The sequence below is a fragment of the Belonocnema kinseyi genome, chromosome 10, assembly GCF_010883055.1.
Source record: "Belonocnema kinseyi isolate 2016_QV_RU_SX_M_011 chromosome 10, B_treatae_v1, whole genome shotgun sequence".
NCBI lineage: Eukaryota > Metazoa > Arthropoda > Insecta > Hymenoptera > Cynipidae > Belonocnema > Belonocnema kinseyi.
In genome coordinates this window covers 73,007,398-73,028,562 of record NC_046666.1, presented here as the reverse complement: position 1 = coordinate 73,028,562, position 21,165 = coordinate 73,007,398, and the positions used below count along the sequence as shown (strand labels likewise).

Sequence of the window (21,165 nt, the reverse complement as noted above, 5' to 3'; positions counted from 1 at the left end):
ATAGAATCTTTTATAAAAGAAATAAAACAATTTCATCATAAAATTTGAAATATATTTATTTATTTTAACTAAAAAGGATGACTATTCTACTATAAAAGATAAAGTTTTAATCTAAAAGAACAAATTTCCAACAAATAAATTATTTTCTAAATCAGATCATGAATTTTCAAAAAAAAAACGAATTTTCGACGAATAATGACTTTATTAGTCAAAAAAGAAAAATTTAACCAAATTGTTGAACTTTCAAGCCAAACTATGAAGTTTCAATAAAATAGTTAAATTTTATACCATAGAGATAATCCTTCAACTAAAAAAAATTTGTAACAAAGTATTTCAACTTGTACCAAAACCTAAAAATGTATAATTAAAAAGATCAGTTGTGGACAAAATTATTCAACATTACAAAATAGAGATGCATTTTTAAATAAAATGATGAACCTTGAACTCGAATAGTTACATTTTCAGTTTAAAAAATTAATTTATGACAACAAAAAACAATTTTCAACTAAAATGATGAATCAACAAAAAATCATTTTGAACAAATGACACAACCCTCGATCACTCTTTCATTTTTCAATTAAAGAAGATTAATTTCTAATCAAATTTTTACTAAAATTGATGATTTCTTAAACCAAAAAGACGATTCTCAATTAAACATTTTTTTTTTAAATCGAATACACGTTGTGATAAAAAGATTAGTTCAAATTCTCATTTTTAAATGCGGTCATAAAAAAATGTAATGCAAATTTGAGTTAAAATTTGAGCGTAGTATTATAGCAAGTTTTGATTTCTGTGTAAAATTAAAAATTTGATTTACTCAAATTTGATTAACTCAAAATTGGTCCACTTACTTCAATTAAAACTTTTTTACCCTCATTCCGAAACTCAATATTTCGGGGGTTAGTTGTTTTTCATTTAAACTGACGACTACACTTTTGCATGCAATCTGCAGCCTAGCCTGGTCCAATTTGTGGTCAGTGTTACTTTGAGATTGGCAGCTAACAAATCTAGTTTCTCGAAATTGGATAACTTTTTCTAATCAAATTTGTACGGGCTTCAATCAAAACATGTCATCTCCGAAGTGGGTTTTTTGTCTTACTTTGCAAGTGGTGATTTGGATTTTACAGAATGTTTTTTCGCTCACTTGAAAAATTCCTATTTTGGTTCGTTATCTAGTTATGTACTGCCACTCTTCAATTATTATTCAGAAAGTGTTTTAAAAAATATTGAATTTTTTGCTAAAGAGAATGCTACTTTTAAACAGAAATTCATTGTACATTGATAGTGAAAAAATATGATTAGAGGATCAGACAAATAATTAAAATGGAGTTAGATAATAGCTCGTAATCAAAATTACAGAGTACGGGGAATTTGTAGAATCTACAATATCGTACAATTTTAGCTTCTACCCTTCCATTATCCTTGATCCGTCCACGCGACTTTCTCTACCGGATAAACGTTGAACGGGACGATGACTGTAGCGAATGATTAGATCACTTCGCGATGCCAGGATGGCGATGGATTGATAGCCAATTATTGTGATTTTCGATGCTGCTCTCCACATTAGGGAGAGTGATTTCGATTTCTTTCGCACTTTTCATTCAAGAATCAGGAAACGATTCACATTTTCATGAAAATGATATTACAAATTTTTTACCATTGTAGGCATGTTTTTATTAGCGAACTCATTGTCGATTTCGCCCCCACCCCCACAACTCCCACACGCTGGCAGAGCAACAGATTTAGGCTAGTATAGTTATAAATATTATAGTATATTTAGTTTTTAAATTAGAAAAGTTTAGAATAACAGTCTTTGAGAATATAAAGGTTCAAAGTGAAATCAATTTAAATACTTGTTATTGTATAATTCTTAATGTCCAATTGTATACATATACCTCACTTGATTAAACACGGATATTACCTATACTGTACTGAAAGAAAATGTTTTACCTATTCAATCTTTATAGCGAATTAGCATCACTTTTTTACGTAATTTATTACATTGCTAAACGACAAATTTAAGTCTGAAATAAACATGTTCATAACGGGTGGATGTAAAACATTTTATGACTAGAATTGATTTATAAAGAGATTTCTAAATCATATTTTAATACTGAATCAAAACCTCCTTAATTACTTACAACTTTCATCTAGCATCAGAAAATAAATTTACAAAATATAAGAACTAATCCTTAAAACTTCTTTGAATTTCATAAAACCTAAAGAGAATAAACTAAATTTAAAAGAATTTCAACAAGTCTGCAAATAATACATTAAACTTCCAAAACTGTGAACGTTTTTCCTTTTTTAACGCGCTTTAAAATGCGCTGAAAAAGTCCAAGACTTTATGAAACTTAAATAAATGGAACTTCATTAGACTTTTATGAGATTTTTAGAAATTGTATGCATTGGGGTATTGAGATAACATACTAAAAAATTCCACATAACTAAAATTAAGAGAATCGATGAGACTTCGTTTATATAACTTTAAAATCCTGAAAGAACTTTAAATGAGACATTCAACAACGTCATAAAACTATAACAGACTACAGAAAACTTCGAAATACGTTATTGTTATTCCATTAAAATGTATGGGTACTTCATGGGACTTGAATAGATCTTAAAGTTATTTCAAATAATTTTAAGAGATTTCAGTGTCTAAAAAATAGAAATTCGGACATGTAACTTAAAAAAAATGTAGTAACGAATCTTCGAATACTTCAATCAGAGATCTTTCTTCATTGAGACTTATTTCGATAATAATTAAGTTTAAAAATACTTGATCTGACGATAGTTCAAATTAAAGATCAAATTTTATATTAAAATAAATTTGAAGTTGGGAAACACCCTAAAATATAATTTATCACATGACTAGGGATTTTTAGAATATTGCATGTTACATTTTCCAAAAAATGACGGTACATTTGTAGAAAAAGCAATTTAAAGTTTCATAAGTTTCGTTTCCCGTCGAAACGAGAGCACCAACCCAGTCGGGCACTAAAATGTTATAGCAATTATAATTCAGGAAAGCAATCTAATAGTACAATCTTCTAATTTTATTTTTATCTTAATCATGATTCTAGAAACCTAAATAACCAAAATAAAATATTTCCCAGAATACCTCCTCGCAAAGCTCGTCTTCTCCCAGGAGGTGGTGCACCAGTGCGTCTTCGCCTAGCATAAGTGTGAACTGGTACTATCAGCCTAGGTCTCGGAATGAGGAAACCACTATGACCATTCGACTGATTAATTTCCGGGTCACTATCCGTGGTACCACTGCTTGACCTCGGAGACCTCTCATCCCTCGGACTCGAGGACATATTTTCTTCTCCATCCAGGACTCCCTCAAGCTGACTTATCACCTCAGCATAGGGTTGTCTTCTATATTCACTATCTTTCCTATTTTCCCTATCATTCCTATTTTCCCTATAAGTCCTATTTTTTGACCCCGAACTCTTCGTCCAATTCACATCACACTCCCTCCAACTAGCTTCATATAAAAGTTCCATTGCTCTTCCTCTCGTAGCATCCGGGTCCAAAATCAATTCCGGATCCTCCAGGACTGCTCGACCTGGATAGCTCCTTACTTTCATTGTCAGAATTTCAGAGCTCTTCAATTTTAAAAGCAGACCTGAGTCTTAAAACTGGATTGAGAATATCTTTCGAAATTGCTACGAGCCTTTGTTCGGCTATAAACTTTGCCTTCCGCGTTGCTTCTGCATGGAGCGATAAAATTTGATGGGTCTGGAGACGCAACAACTTTCAGGAGGATGTGGTCTCAGAAATTCGAAACCTTAAGATCCTTTGGATACAAAATATTGCAAGAATCTCTCTAACTTTCAAGGCATATGAAAACTTTGGATTAAACTTTATTGCTAATTTCACCCAGATCATGCTACATAAACTCCATTTTCTTGGAAGATCAATTAGATGAATGAAATCTGCTGGCAGACATATTTAATTATATGATAGGCATGTGCAAGAGGCAGTATAGTATTGCAAAAGATATTATTGAAGGTATCCTTAGAAATAGCAGCCAGGATCTACATCATCATCCTTAGACCTTCATAAATGATGTATCAATAAATCTTTGCTTTTATCACAGCTTATGACAGTCAATGAATATTGATTGCATATTTCCACCAGTTATCACATAGATTCCAAGAAGGATGGTAACTCCTTTCTTCGTTAAAGACTTATCACAGTTGAGAAAAATGTTTCCAACAATCCTGATTTTTTTATTCCCTCACAACAAAGGATTGGCATCTTGGTATCAATAAAAAAAGAGGTTCTTTCGAAGCAATTTTTGGTGTCTGCAATAAGCCCAGTCTCTGATTATCACACAATGGTATTAGAACAGCCTTCCAGGAGATCTATAATGGGACTCCCAGTATCTTGAACCCACATCATCAACTATCTCGTGATGATAGACATCTATTCCCGGAGTATCTATTCCAATCAAAAAAGTCTTGACTATATTTATCTTGATAATCGACCAATATTATCACAGAACATCCTGATTTCTGAGAGACAAATTTTGGCACAAAACCAAAATCTCCAGGATGTCTTAGCAATTATTTAATACGATATTTGAGGGAACATTTGTGATTATTTCCTCCAAATCTTTCAGGCGATCTTAAGGGATGTTTTCTCTACTTGTATCCTGAAGCTGAGGAACCTCCGCGTGTTGATTGTAGAACTTTGGTACACTTTTGAATCTCACTGAAAAACGGATTTCGACTGGAGACTCAAGGTCCCCCTTGGAAACAGACGCTCGCTGACAGCGTTCCCGACTGGTGAAAACTACGCCCGCAAGAGCGTGTACGAGAACCCCCTACCTCGTGGATATAACCAACCCCCACTATAGACACTGACTCTTGAGAGAAAGGACAGTGGCTCTCATTCGCCGAAGGAGAAAAAACACTCCCACGGGTCTCGTCTGGTACTCTGGCGGAGTGAGTATGACTGTATGATGGTCAGATGGTGTGCACTTATTATAAGCGAGTTGTCCCAGAACTGTGAACTCCCTTCTCTGATTTTTCGACGCGAACCCATTTGACCTGCAAGGGTCGAGGCTCCAGGAGGGGCTATTTTCTTTGTTCCTGCACTACCTTTAAGGATTTACGCATACCATTCTAAGTTCCTTTTTTCTTTAGAGAGGGTGTCGATAAAAACTCGCTATTTTGAGTTTCTAATACATTCTCCCTACAGAAACTAAATCGCCACCATATAAGCAAAAAATTAAACGTAACTTAAACCATTTTTAACAGACGTGCATATTATGAAGAAAAGATTTACTTTTATAGGAATATAATTATAACTGAACTGAATGAAAATTTGGCTGCCATTTTCAATTTTCACAAAAACTTTTATTTTTCATGACTTAGAGTCCACATGTAGTGAACGGAAGGAAATTAAACAAAATTTCATATTATTGTCTAAACTAATGCATGTATTTAACTTTGTAAACCGTATTCCAATTTGTTTTTTCTACTTTAAACTATTGTCTCCAAATCATAAAAATCGAGCTTTTAAAACAAAAAATGACACAATCTACAACAGGCGCCATTCACAAAATACGTGATACATTTTTCAGAAACTTCTGCCCCCCCCCCCCCCCCCCCCCCCAGTGATGATACTCTTTCCATTGCTCTTAACAGGGAGAATGATACTTGGTCTGTTCGCTAATTGGCGCTTTTCTTTATCTCGCGTATTTAACGCAAAGTTTGTACTCGAATGTGAATAATACAGGATAAAATTACAATTTTTCACAATAATAGAATTTCATGATACAATTATAGGGTTGATAAGGTATTTTTGTAAAACAATAAAGATTAAAAAATAATTAAATACAACCTGAGTATAAGTTAAAAATATTTTATTGCTTGGAATAAAAAATAAACTTTTAGGGGAAAAATGTACGTCAAAGGTTATTTTACGGAGGCATGCAAATTATTGTTTAGAGTTAAAATACCGATTAAAATACTATCTTAATCGGTTTTGTTTATATTTTCGAAGTGTCTCGTCGCACAGTGGTCTGCAGTAGGAATTTAATGTTCATAGTCGCCCACAGGTCGTATTTCTTAATAGACTTGAAAGTTTTTTTTAGAAATGCTCAGAATTAAAATTTTAAGAGTATTGTGGTTTGCTATTTTTAATTTTGTTTATAGAGCAACAACATATGAACAAATAAAGTAACAAAATTCGCAATTGTAGCTTTGTTAATTTTTATCTCAAGAAAAAATACAGATAGAGAAAATAGTTTGCTTCACGCTAATTGCTAATATTTTTCATAAGAGTCATAATTTGTAACAAAAAATTAGCATAATTTATGAGATTATTATAAAACTTACGCATCAAAAAAATGAAAGATAAGTGACTTCTCAATACGCAAGTACAGAGTTATATTACCTAACTGCTTAATTTTAAATTATCTTTATTGAAAATGGTTCATATGAACACAATCAAGATTACCACAACAATGATTGTTATAGATAGATTGCTATAAAAATTGTTATTAACAATTACGCAAATTTTTATTTAGTTCCCATATCCAATTTTAAAATACCTGTTAGTTTTGTTCAAAAAATTGTTTATAACAATCACATAAATTATTTTTTATTTAATTTTGTTGGTTAATCATCGTAATAAATACCATTCAAATAATAATTAGAGAAAAAAAACATTTTTTCTATGAGGAAACGGCCGATTGGGAGACTTCTTTAATTAAATTGTTATTAAAAATATATATTGTTTACGTTTGATAACGCTTGAAGTCCATAAATAGCTTTAAAGACAATTGTGAGACTTTTTTAATCAGAAAAATCAATTTAACTATGACAAAAACTCATTTATATAGAATTTGTTTATAACAATGTTGATAAAAACAGTATTTATAACGTATGCCAATTTTTTGCTACAAATTATGACTCACAAAGCTGAAATGGCCAATTTGGTCACTTTATTTGTTTATATATTGTTGCTCCGTGGAAAAAATTAATAAACAGAAAACCACAATTCTCTTAAAACTTTAATCCTGAGCATTTGAAAAAAAAACTTTCAAACAGATTCAGAAATACCACCAGTGGGTGCTTATGAACAGTAAATTCCTATTGCAGACCACTGTGCATCGTCCCGAAATTCGGGATGACTACTCAATGTTTTACATAAAGGGCCATCCATATATTACGCATCAATTTTTCACTCATTTTGACCCCCCCCCCCACCGAGGAATCATCCATAATAATTTCATTGCCCCCCCCCTAGAATACGTAATCACCTTTAGACGTATAAAATAACAATCTTACTCGGTTTAATGCTCAACTTTTCAAACTGCACAATTTCGAATTGAAAATGATCATATATTTAACCATTTTCATTGGAAGCGATAGAAATTGAACAATTTGTAATTGGGACGTTCAAATCATATAATTTAAAATGTAAATAGTTGTAGATTGAATAAATCAAAACTTAAATATCAAGCATACAGTAAACTATTAATCTTTTTCACCATTTATAAGTTTCAAAATAATATTTTAATTCACATTTTCAAGTACAAAATACAAGTTCAGAATTACTTTCATGTTAAATGTTTGAATGACTATCGTTAAATGTTATTCACTCATTAATTTATTAAATTTCGTTTATTAAATGAAGACTTTGAATCTCGTCGACTGTTATGGTAATTTCTATATCCCTTTCGGGGTAGGCGTGACTCACTTAGTGGGGAGAGGAGTAATATGAGGAAGGGATATGAAATTTTTAGATTGATCCAGAATTCTCGTGTTATTTATTTCGTTCGTTCCGCAACACTGTTCCGACCCAGGATGCTTATCAATCTCTTTAGCTATCACCCCAAGTGAAGATCCTCACAAAGTCGTCATATGAGATTTCCCACTTGAGTCCATTAGTATCCAAGGTCTTTTGTTTCAGACGTCATTCACTCTACTGACACTCTTTTTATTAAGTATTTCCCGCCATAATTTTATGTCCTGGCATACTTATGTCTCTTCTAACTAGGGTCACATTCACACATTCTAACCATTCTTTCCGCAGTCTGCCTCTGGACACACTGCCATTTAATTTACCTCGACACACTTGTTTCGTTAGTCGTTCATTTGGCATTCTCTCCCACAAGCCCGAACCATATTAATCGATTTCTTTCCTTATTTAGCTTGTATACTAATAAAAATTGTAGTGAAATTCAAATTTGGATAGGACAAAAAATAAAAAATAAAGTAATCATTCCATTTTGCGGTCAAACCGCAATAACATGTCTACAAATTTGCTATGATTTTTTTTTTTTTGAAAGGATGCGTGGTTTTTGTTTTATTCGTAAAAACAACATATTAAAATTTTTAAATAAATTTTTAGACCAACGACTCAAGGTATGAAAAAAATTAATAAATTGAAGTTGTTCCCCCAACAAGGATTCACAAATTTGTTACTCTAAATATGACCCCTAAGTTTTAAAGTTAACCATTCTGTTCGTTTTTTTATGCCGAAGAAAATCATGTTTATGAAATTTTGTTTAAAAAAGCTAACATGTTGAAAGCAATGTTTAAATAAATAAAAATGGTGAAAAATTTTGAAATTTAGATTTTTGGAAAAAATCATGTAATTTCTTTTTTAATTAATAAATTTCAAAATTTCTAACCGCATTTTGAAGTATTTAAAAAAAGAGAGTTATCAGAAGTGCAGGCAAAATGCTTATTATTATCAATAATTTCAATGTATAATAGGTCAATCTCTTTGCTTTCTGATGAGCAATAAGATGGTTACATTTATATAAAGATAAAAAATCAACAAAAAGTAATTTTCAATGAAAAAGAGGTTCGTAAAGTTGAAAGGTAGGAAAAATTCATCGGAATTAAAAATGAAGCCTTTTCCACAAAACTATTTTTATTTTGAAACTAATTCTCAAAATAAAATAGAATTAAAACACATTAAATTAAACTGAATATTGTATTAAATAAGCTCACTCAACTTCGGTGCAAATGTTGCACAAGACCGCCCTATGTTCATATACACAGGTCGGTTGCAACTTCTCTCTCTCTTTCATGCGATACTGCAGTCAGTTCTCATTTCGTATCTTCGTAATTTTTAGATTTAATTTTCATTTACTCGCACGTAACAGATCCTCTGGGGGACAAATGTGTCCCAAGCGCCTAGTATTTCCTTCTCACTTGACAGACAGCGAGCAACCAACAACATCAACCAATTCACCTCACTCTAGGATAGTGGAACTGAATTATGGGTAGGGTCTGCACCCAAAAATCATAGATGTTTGTCGCCCACACTCTCTAAATTTCTTGGAGCGAGAAATTAAACTCCAACTGTGGAGCGACTGCTATATTAACTACGATGGAGTCATGATGTCTGTCCGTTGGAGTCAGAAGCTTGACTCCCTCCAGGGGAGTCACATTTTCGCTCCCAATTACAGTCATAATCGGTTGACTCCAACTCCTACAGTTCGTTTTTTGACACCAAAGAGGAGCGATCATGCAGGTATCAGGCAGGGCAGGTAGCAGGTATCTGACAGGGCAGCGTTGCTTTGGCGCACTTTTCCATTTTCATTCTAGTTTTCGTGGTAGTAGGTGACGCGTCAAGCAGTGAATTTAAAAAAGTGACAGTATTTTAGTGTTTTGTGAATGAACGATTACATATCAGATTTCCTTATGGTAAGTGGCCTTTAATTCTTATTATTCAACTTATGGTCATGTGAAAGTCCAAAAGATAAACGTTTATTTTTCGGCCTGCTAACCTTAAAAAATTGACTTGCTTACACTTCCATTTTTTTACAGAATTTTCTTACAACTACGTCTCACAAAGTACTATCCACCCACACCTTATAACTAATCCGCTCGCTCCTATAGCCTAAACTTCCTCGCTGCGCCTCGCCTCGTCTCGCACGCATTTCTCTCTTTCGTCGCTATGCCTCGCATTACCAGCCTCTGTCTCCGCGGCTAATACCTAATACTCAACTACTATTTACAATATTTACATTTCTCTTACATCTACTTCCTCTCGTATTTACAATCTTTCCTTCTCCATTCCTCTTCCTCCTTCCTTCTCTTCTTCTGTATCTTACCCAACACCCCCTTCACCCCTGCTACTGCCCTTTCGTCAACCCCTTTCATGAAACAATACCTCCATGCTTATCCCCCTCCTTTCCACCTCCTTCACACTCCTCCAACCAATGGTCCAATTTTGTATCATTCATTCTAAAATACCTTTACCTTTCCAACTCCATCTTTGCACCACTACGTCTGTTCTCCTTCTCCCACCAACACTCCCTAATTAATTTACTTCCCCCTTCTGACAATATAGTTCGGCGTATTCCTTGCCAACCCCAGTATCCACTTTACATACCTCTCCTGCACCCTATTTACCTCCTCACTTACCTTCCAAGCCCACACCTCCACTCCGTAAAATAAGACACTCATGACTAGCGAATCAAACAATTTTATTCTCCTTTCAAAATCATCTGCGAACAATCTCCTCCCCAGCCCCCACACCTGCCTCATCACCACATTTGCCCTTCTCACTCTTTCTTTTATATGACCATCCACTCCCCCATTTCTTCGAAACAGGAAGCTCAGGTACACAAACTCTTTCCCCTCCTGTACCAATTTTCCCTTCCACTTCCGCTCCCCTCCCCCATCTCTCCCACCTCCTTTCCTGAACACCATAACCTTAGGCTTGTCGCCTCTTCGCTCTTTGCCAACAGCACTATGTCATCTGCATATGCGAGTTGCCATATCCTGACTCCTCCTACCCTAACTCCTCCTGCCACTATCCATCCAGAATCCCTCAGAAATTCCCTCCCCTCCTCTCACCCTATCTTTCGTCTCCTCATATACCTCCCATACCCTCTTGATCAGGCCCCTCTTCACTCCCCTCTCTTCCATTGCCACCCATAGCCTCCCCCAATCCACTGACGGGAACGCACTCTTTAGATCTACAAAAACGCGTACACTTTGGCACCCTTTTTGGTTAATTCTCTATCCACCACGTGTTGCAATACGTAAATATTGTCAATATTGCTCCTTCTCTCTCTAAAACCCGCCTGCGTCTCCGGCAATATTCCTTTCCCCTAAACATCCTTTCGCAGCCTATTTGCTAACACCATCGCGTATATTTTGTACGCAGTATTCATGCGCGTAATTCCTCTATAATTTTCCTGCCTCTCCCTTTCTTATACAGTGGTACGACCAACCTCTCTCTCTGCCGTCTTGGGAAACCCTCCCCCCTCCATACTTTTTTCACTACCCCCTTCAACCTCTGCATTACCTCTTGTGTGCCAAACAGCCACGCTTCGTTCTCTACCCCGTCCATCTCTGCTGGCTTCGATTTTTTCAACTTCCCTATCTGATTCTCTATCTCCTCGTCGTTCAGCTCCTCTTCATCTACCTCTCTGTTCCTTCTAATCTCCTCATCTCTCTTTCGAGTATCTGACCCCTGAAATGAATCCTTAAAAAATTCCCTCTATTAGTCGCTCCCTATCTTCTCACTTATCCCCACCCTACGTTTCCTAAACCTATTAATTATCTTCCACACGTTCCCTTTTGTCTCAACGCTTCTCAACTCCTCTTCCAGCTCTTTTTCTTTTTCCTGCTCTTTCTTCTCACACATCGCCCTAAACTCCTTCCTGATTCCCTTTTCGCGGTTCATTCCTTCCATTTCCTGTACTTCTTTTTCACCTTTCTCTTCATCATTTTATATTCCCTATCCCACCACGGCTTTACCATTCCTTTCTTCTTTTTCCTAAATACCTTCTTTTACACACAACCTTATGTGAAAGTCCAAAATAAAAGGATTCACTTTTGTAATTGCATTTTAGAATTCATAAGAGCTGTTGCGTTCGAGAGTTTTCGCAGTCCCGAATCCGGACGCGTCCCGTATAAAAGATATTTTAAAGCACATAAGATGTCTGCAAAGTGTAGGGCTATTTGTTTATAAAATCTAAAATATGCATCAATAATTGATTCAAAACTTTTTTCTTCAGGATTCTATGAAAACTACAGACGAATTAGCGGATTTTCTGCAGTCAAAGGGAGTCTACGTGGATGCCATCAATTCATTGAAAGGTTCACTACTTATATTATTTGTATTATTGATTTGTGTATGATCTTACAGTTACCGAATCATTCGATTTAAAAATCTTTAATTTAGTCACTGTAGTACTGCTAAGAAAGTTGGTATGGGTTAGAAAATTAATTTCTTCATCTGAAAATCGAAGTACTGCATATTTGTAATGTTTGTAACTGTCTGATTAAAAAATAGCCTTTTTTGGACTAAAGGCCGAATATTTATTTCCAATTTTTTGTATTTCATTTAAATTGAGTCTTGTTCGTGGTAAAAAATCCATATTCTTGGTTAAAGTTTCATATTTTATTTTTTAAATAAGCTATTACAGTTACAGTTTCATAAATTCAGTTGAAAATGCATCTCCTAGTTTACGAATTAGTTACGAATTAAGAAAGGGTATGAGTATTCTTTGAATTTAGTAGTAGAATTTCCTAACAAAACGATGTATTTTCATATGAAATTATGAAACTTTAACTTGGGTAGTTAATTTTTAAACGAAAAAGGATTAAATGATGTACCTACTCTATATTAAAAAGATATGCATTAAAAATTAATCAAATTGGAAAAAATTTCATTCTATCTTTTTTGGAATTCCGCGCACGAAATCCTTAATAAATTAAAAAATTTATATTTTATTGCTAAAAAAAGAGAAAGTTACATAAGGGCCATACTTGAATGATTAAAAGCTGGCATTCCTTCTTTACGAAACAAGGCGAACTTTACTTATTAATAATTGTAATTTGTGATAATTTATAAATTAGTAGATTTTTGTTACTTAATCTGTAAGAAATGTTCGGCGTCGAATTCCACGAAAATAAATTCAAAAAACAAGTTTCAGTCCTACATCGAATAGATGCTTCTGAAAATTCTTAAAGCATATAAGAAGAACAATATATATTACAAGAATTTGTGACAGTAAGCTTTGATTTTTTAAACATTTCGAACATAAAAAGTAATATATATTATTTTTTTAAGATGGACATCAGCGAACCTAATATATATTTGTGAAGTGCCTTAATGTATCTTGCTACTATCGCTTCTACTCAAGAGTCTGTGAAGAGAGACATTTAATTATCTTTTCTATTTAATCGTCCATTGTTTTTTATTTTGTAGATTTTTTCTGATTTTTTATACGTGTAATTAATAACTTCTTTATAAAATAATAAAAATAATAATAGTGATATACAAATAGTTTATTTACTTTTGCGTTTAAACTGTGAAATTCTGCGATCTCTTATTTAATATATTTAACGTTATATATATATATATATATATATATAAATAAATAATATATATACTGAATAAACAACAATTCAGAGAAATCAACGTTTACATCCTTTCACTTTCATTCCTTTAAAAATAATTAAGTGAGCCCAGAAGGAGCGAAATTTAACTCCATAATAAACTCAAAATTCCGCTCCAATGATGTCAGCTTTATGCCTCCCTCCACTGGAGTCACGCAACTCACTCCCAGTTGAACAGATGCGATCACTTTAATAGTGTCAGAATTCGCCCCCTTTGGAGCGATCGATCGCTCCATTTGGTGTATCCAGCCGCTCCCAGAACGCGAGTCGCTCTCCGCTCCAACGAAAAGTCACGCTCCACTCCAAAGGGAGAAGCTCACTTCTGGCTTGAAGTTGGAGTGACGATTAACACCATTGGAGTGCTATATCACTCCAAGGAATTTAGAGAGCAGGATGCGTCTAGGGTTAAGCGTTGTTGTTACTTTTTTACTTGAGTAGCAAAAAAATTGATTGATTAATGAAATACATTTTTTCATTTTCGGCTGTAAGTCCGCTGAATTAACTGCGGCAAAAATATACTCTAACTCGCATAAAAAGTACTTACTTAACCGATGTGTAAATGGCAGTCCAATCTTAAAAGTTAAGTAATATGTGAGGGTTATTTGTCATTTAAAAGCATCGAAACTTTTCATCTTCTTTAATAATTGATCATATTTATGGGTTTTAAGTTTTTATTGTGATTACTTGATTGAATTTACGAAAATATTATATTATTGTGACTGCTAAATTGACATTGTTCAGTGCTACCAACTCTCAAAAATGTTTATTTCACTAAATGAATCAGTACCTTATCACTGATTGTTAGTGATCGATTTTCACTGAAATCTCACTGATTCATATTTAGCGAGTAGGAGTAATTTTGAGACAGAACGAGTAGTTTTTCTTTTAATGTAAAAAACAAGAGTAAAAATAAAAAAATAAAAACAAGGCAATAAAAATACGTATGTTTCAATATCAAAGTACATCTTGAATGGTAATAATAATGTAAATTTATTAAAACGATCAAGTTTCAGCGTAGCTAACAACAAAATCTAATGCCAAATAAGAAAAAATATTAAAGTAATCTTGATAAATACAATTTGTACTGTATTTTGCAGTATCGGAATAAGCAATCCCAGGCCAAGGCACATAAATAAATGTAATATAAATTTGATATAAACTCAGAAAAAACTAAAGATAAATTTCTTTGCATGTAAAATTTCCCGCTAATAAAGTTTACATGCTATTTGGCTAAAGTTTATCCTACGATGGAATAAAAGCTGTCGTCTGCTACGGCATCCTTGGAAGCAATAGGAAAACGGCAAAGTATGAGTGAATTCGAGCTATAAATCGGGGTCAGAAAAATAGTTCCCGGTCAGAGGGCATATTTTTTTAATGTCAATTAACAAACCATTTCGTAAAAGCAAAAAAGAACGATCTTGATAAAAAAAAAAAGGAATATAAAAACAAACGTTTTAAATTGTCCTCAAACTTCATCTATTTTCTACTATTAATCATAAAACTACCGACTTATTCCTTTTAATCACTTTAAACTCCTTTTAATAATAAAAATTACGTGACTTTCATGATACAAAACTCGTTTTCCAAGGCTAGACTGACATTGTCAGAACGTCAGTATTCTCTGATACTTTTAACTTTTGTTGCCATGAAAGTCATGAAGTGGCAAATATTATTAGCCCATCTTCCATAAATGGAATTTCTAATGGTGAAATTGTGGTAAGTTAAATTGTTAAGAGGAAGAGAAAAGTAACAGGCTTTTATAGGTATTTTTATAGAAAGGGCAAGAGCGAGAAAATTGCTGGTTAGCAACGAGATTGTGAAGGTCATTCTCGAACAAGTACCTTGCCACCTGTGGCAGCAAATGCTTATACTAACAAAAATTTAAATACAAGATTATTCGATCAAGTATTTTCATTTCAATTATTTATTAAAAAGTGTGTCTTATTATTTTCATTTTTTAAAGAATACCCAAAATCAAAAGAAAATACTACCTTAACAATTTAGGCTAAAGTTGAAATTTTCGTTGTACCGCTGCGTACTGCAGCGGCACTAAAAAATCTTAGATTTCCCCGCGGGAAATTTTAAGAGAATTCTCGGAGGAACTCTTGGAAATCTCTCAGCAATCTAGCATTCGTAAGAAATCTTCGACATCTTTGGCTAAGTGTGAGCAGAGATGAGGTCATGGAGAACAGACATAAGGAGACCAAAGTCCTGTAGATTGACTTCACCAAAAACGAGCATTTTTCTGTCGCCTGTACATTACGGATCGAAATGCTAGAACTTCTCGATCGCGGCGCTAGTATGGTATGGGTATCGATGGCAGCCGTGATGGCCCGTGTAAATAAAACCTCAAGGCGCAAACAAAAAAATCTCAAATCGTTTAAATAATTTGTTGAGCCATGTAAAAACAGTTATAATCAAGTGAAAAAATTGGTGCCAGTTCTTTGATGTGTAAGCGTGACAGATTTAAAACTGATAAGTTATATACTTATTGTCGATTTGTTTATTGCGATTCGTTTATGTCATTGTTACCCGTACCACGCTAGTACCATACTGCATACTCGGGAAGTACTGTAAACATTTTCATACGTCAACAATGTACTTATTTTCGGTTACATTAATTTGGTCTCCTTATGGCTGTTCTCCATAGATGAGGTAGTGTCGCGCATTCCAACATACGATCCTATGCGTTAAAGGAACAGCCAATTGAATCCGAAAGCCGCCGAGTTTAGGCGAGCCTGCAAAGTCGGAAATCTCGGAACTACCGGCAACCTCAACGAAATCTTGGAAGTCTTTGTAAGAATTCAATACAGATTGCCCCATTCATGATTAAAATCTTAGAATCTAGGTGTGGAATAACCTTTTAAGATTTGCAGATTTCACATTGAGTAGCCCCTATGCGTACTGCTCTGGATTTGTAACCAAAAAGGTCTGGACTCGAAACATTGAACTCTACGTTTATTGCCATTGCCTATTAAAATTATTTCAATAAAACCAAAATATTCATTTTTAACATTTTTCAAATAAAAAAAATTAGTTTTTTCAACGTTTGTGATTCTTACTTTCAAAACATTTTGAAAACAAATTTTCATTTTTTTGCATCTAATTGAACATTTAGATTTTTATTGTTATTATTTTTATATAAGATAAAAATGAAATACATAAAATAAAGTGTAATAAAAATAAAAATATTTATTGAAACACTGCAGCCTTGGCAGTCACGCTAGCGCGGGTGCGATTCCCAAAGCAGGAAGCAAGGCTAGATGTTTTTCAAAAAGCTTCGGTGCTGTCCCTTGGTATAATACTCCACAGATACCCTACAGTTTATAGTTAACCTTGCAGTACAGTCGCTAATGACCCTGGCAGTTGATGCTACTAGAAACATTCAGTTAATAAAAAAAAATTATATTCATAATTCAAATTAGAGTAATAAAACCAAAAAGTGCTGTATACAAAACAGTTAACGTTGGAAAAAGCTGATTCATATGAAACAAAAATGAGTTAAATGAATATTTTGTCGATATGAAAATAAATTTAATAACCTGTTACAATAAACAAAAATTACCATTTACAAACAAATCGAAAAAAAAAAAACAGCAAGAATGATTGAGCCCAGAACTTTCAATTGGAAATGCGGAGCGGTACCATCTAATCTCTAATCTAACCACCGGTCGAAAGACCTTCGCATCGGGGTATATGTTAAGGGGCGTACTTAAATTATGTAACAGCTCAGGGAGGGAGGGAGGGCAGATACTCTATGTTAATTAGTTACTGTTCCTAATTGTATTACCTGTATTTCGTTAAAGCATTTTAACTCGAGAATGGCTAAAAGCCCATCTTATTATTTTAGCACATTACAAGTTTGGTAATGACATATTACGGACATGAGAGGAGTATTGATGCAAACATAATTTCTAAAGTTGCGTGTAGTTTCATGAAAAAATATTTTATTTTATAAGATCAATTAAAACTTTGTTATCCTACAAGACTTAGCCAAAATTTTATCACGAAAGTCGAAGCGTTCAGTAGATCAGTTGGTTGATGTGTGCGGCGTGATTTAGGTTTGTGTTTAAATAGTTTCAGGTAGGTAGGGAAGGCTTCGAATCCGCAGCGATTACAATTTTGTAAACCAATTAAGCGTGTGATTATAACTGTAAGTGATAATAAGTGACCGTGTGTGTAAGTTGTGTAATAATATCAAAAATATTTTGTTTTAGTTTTGCAGCGGCACCACTGTAGATTATCCGGAAATTTGATATATACTTCATAAACTACAGACCAAACATGTTATATGGCCTAGGTTTTTAAATAAGAATAAAGTTTCCTACGCGTTTTAATAAAATAGTTCATCAAATCGTATAACCAGACCTTTTTCAATTTCAAAAAAATGTCTTACATATCGATTAATCTTCAGTTAGTTCCGTAAGATTGAAATAAAAATACATGTATTAAAATTAAACGGACAGAAGGATATTAATTACCATGTATTTTAATTGCCAACTTCTCTATAATTTTCTAAGGACTTTTTTCTATATGACTTCATTCCGAATGAAAAAAACTCTGTACTCGTAAATAGGATGATAAAAAGATTTGCGTTTAGCAGTAGCTCAGGGACTAAGTTTCGCAAATACGTATTCTATCATTGTGGGCATTATTAATATCTCCAAAATTACGAGGCCTGCGACCTTCTAATTTACTGTTTAAAAGAGGCAGATAAGCCAACCAATAAATTGAGACATTATGAATTTAAAATTAGAATAATTTTCTAAGTGCATGATCGGAGACCATAAGGGGCTAACCTTAATTTAGTCAGAAAATTTTTCAGGAGAACGGAAAAACTGTATCATTTGTTACTTCCGTGTAATTTTTTGTTAGCGTTGACAAAACTGAAAGAAAATAATATAATATACAACATATCAATGTTTCAGAGCAATATTTGTGATATTTCTCCAACTTTGAGCTCTTAAAGATTTCCGGAGGCTATCGCAAGAGGGATTGGGTGAACATAAAGGCGTTAGCCCTCAATCCACGCCTATATTCGCGCTGCATTTAACATAAAATTTACACTCACGCACCTTACTTGTTAACAAACAGCTGGCTCTTGTATGTAGTTTTTAGTGTCAAATCAGCGCAAAAACGTATTCGTAGCGTCCATTCTTAACTTTAGACCCGGCAGATGGTACCGCATACTAGTATTCTATCCTTAAAACCTCGCGGGACTTAAAAAAATCATGAATGTCCACAAGACTCTGCACGGGGTTAGCCCCTATATTCACCGAGTACGCCTTGGACACGTCCTATACACAAGTCCGGGGACTGTCGCGGAGAGGCAAGTTTCCTTATTGAAGCTTCCGGTTAATTCCGAAAGTTGCCACTAGGGGGTGTAATATTATAGTAGTAGCGATTTAATAATGTTTGAATCGGAATGCAGAAATTTAACGAGAGTAAAGAATCTGGATAATAAAAATATACTGATAAGAAAAATTGCAGATTGAATACTTCCTAAAAGCATTTTTTGAAATACTGAAAAAATTATATATTGATGTCGTTATGTTTTAAACAGAATTTTCTTAGAGATTACACATCTGCAGGGAACTGTATCAAAATTCTATTGTGTCAGTCTCATTCCGACTTTGAGGCTAGAAAACGTATTGTGTTCAAACTTTTTACTACTCGACTAGTGCGGTATGTCGCGCGGTAGCAGGATCGCGAAACTTTTTGGCTTATGTAAGGGAACTTCCCCCAACACGAGAGCCCCCGGACCTGTGTATACGACCGTGGACCGTGGTCTTCGGATACCCCTTTGGGAACTTTGCTATTTTATTTATAATATTAAAACTCTATTTTTACATTTTCTGAAAAAGCACGACACGTAGAACAGATTAGACAAGCCCCTAATGGTATCCGACCATTTAAGTAGTACATATAAATATCTAACATCTTATCACAGTTGTTCATTTTTACAACAAATTCTTGAAGAAAAAGTTTATTTCCATTTTTAAATTATATTTATCTTTCTACTATATGAAAGTTATTTCTTTGTTATAAAATGTTTCTAATTAAAGATCATGTTTACCACTGAATATGAAGAAAACGATGACAATGTAAACATTGTCAGACTGATCCCTTTAAAGAAAATTTTTTTCGAACAAATACTTGCCTAGGATTTTAATTTTTTTAAATCTTATGTGAAATTAAATTGAATAATAAAATATCTGAATTAAAACTTATCCTACCTTCCATAACGAAGACAATGGATCCAACATCTCCTTCTCGAATAATGATTGAACCAGCAGGGAAAGTAACGGGATACATACAATCGACGATCTCCCGGATCTGAGTGAGCTCCAAATTCTTCATGAAGTCATTATCAAGAATGGCGGCCTTGATGAGCTCTCGCGACCTTTACAAAAATGAAAAAATCTTCAATTATTTCAATTTTACGCTCTGAAGCTTCAAGAATTTTTATTCAGGATTGCTTCAATGGTATACAAAGGAAAGGGCATCTTGAAATGAATCCGGTTACAAAATAAAAAAGAATCATAAAAAAGAGATCTTCAAAATTAGAATGACTTTGTTGATTACATTTTGAAATCGGCCTTTCGATCATTTGTCTCTGTCATGCTCACTTATCCTAACTAACGGCTGATGAACTTACACAACATGTGTCTGTTCTGAATAATAAAAATCATGTATTTTAATTTCCACCGAAATTCTACACAAATTCCAGTCGAACATTCCGCTGACTCTCCTTGTGAATTCCACTAACTTTCCGACTGCAGATTTCAGACTGAAATGGACCCAAGAAGGTTCAAGAAAACGGTATGCGATCATCACCTCTACCCTCGGTCGATTCCCGGAGATCTCGACCGTCGTCCGCCGTCTCAACACATTCCATTTACACCAGGTGTACAAAATACATTTTCCTCTATGCAGTTAAATTGTAAATGAAGATCGGCAGCACTCAACCCATTATTCTTGAGACCCATCATTGTACAACAACTTTCGAGTGCACCAGATGTAAAGAATAAGTGTTCGCCCAGAAAATTAAGTTTCAATTGAAGACTAACAGCACCCCCACTCATTTTTCTCGTGACCCGTCATTTTAGAACAACTTCCGAATGTATCAGGTTTAAAAAATACATCTTCCTCGAGAAAGATAAGTTCTAAATTGACAGTGGCCACACCCAACTCACTTTTCCCGGTACTCGTTATTTAGAACTTAACTTCCGGGAAAAAGATGTGTTCTGTTCAGCTGATGCACTTGGAATATTTTTTTAAATGACGGCTCGTCGCAGTAACTGTCAGGGTATGATCAATCCCTATTTGAAACTCATTTTCTCTAAGAAGTTGTGTAATGACGGGTCATGAGAAAAATGAGTTAAGTGCGACCAATCTTCATTTAGAACTTCTTTTCCTCGAGGAAGATGTATCCTTATATTTCTTTTTACCTGGTGCACCCTCGATATATTGTATATTGAGGAGTCCCACCAGCAACTATTGGAGTGCGGCCAATATTCATTTAAAACATACCTTCCTTAAGAAAGATAAATTTTTCACACCTGGTGTACTCGGAAGTTCTTGTACAATGGCAGGTCAAAAGAAAAATGAGTGGAGTGCGCACGAAGAAAAATAGATATTGACAAGTAGATATTAAAAAATATATATATACACCATTAAGCCATTTCCCTTTCGGGGTAGGCGTGACTCACTCGGCAGGGGAAAGGAGTAGTGTGTGAAAGGGATAGAGATTTTTCAGATTGATCCAGAA

At 34.1% G+C, this 21,165-nt stretch overlaps 1 protein-coding gene across 3 annotated transcripts in view; it reads right to left on the bottom strand.

Annotated features, from left to right (window-relative positions):
- Positions 1 to 21,165, bottom strand: part of LOC117182303 (cGMP-dependent protein kinase, isozyme 2 forms cD4/T1/T3A/T3B) — a 174,130-nt gene that overhangs the window by 36,606 nt on the left and 116,359 nt on the right. For 2 of the 3 annotated variants that reach the window (XM_033375443.1, XM_033375445.1), the window contains exon 2: positions 19,631 to 19,797. In XM_033375443.1, the coding sequence (XP_033231334.1) occupies positions 19,631 to 19,797 (167 nt within the window). Of the gene's footprint in view, positions 1 to 3,121; positions 4,793 to 19,630; positions 19,798 to 21,165 lie in introns of those variants that run through there. The other variant, XM_033375444.1, reaches the window with a different exon arrangement.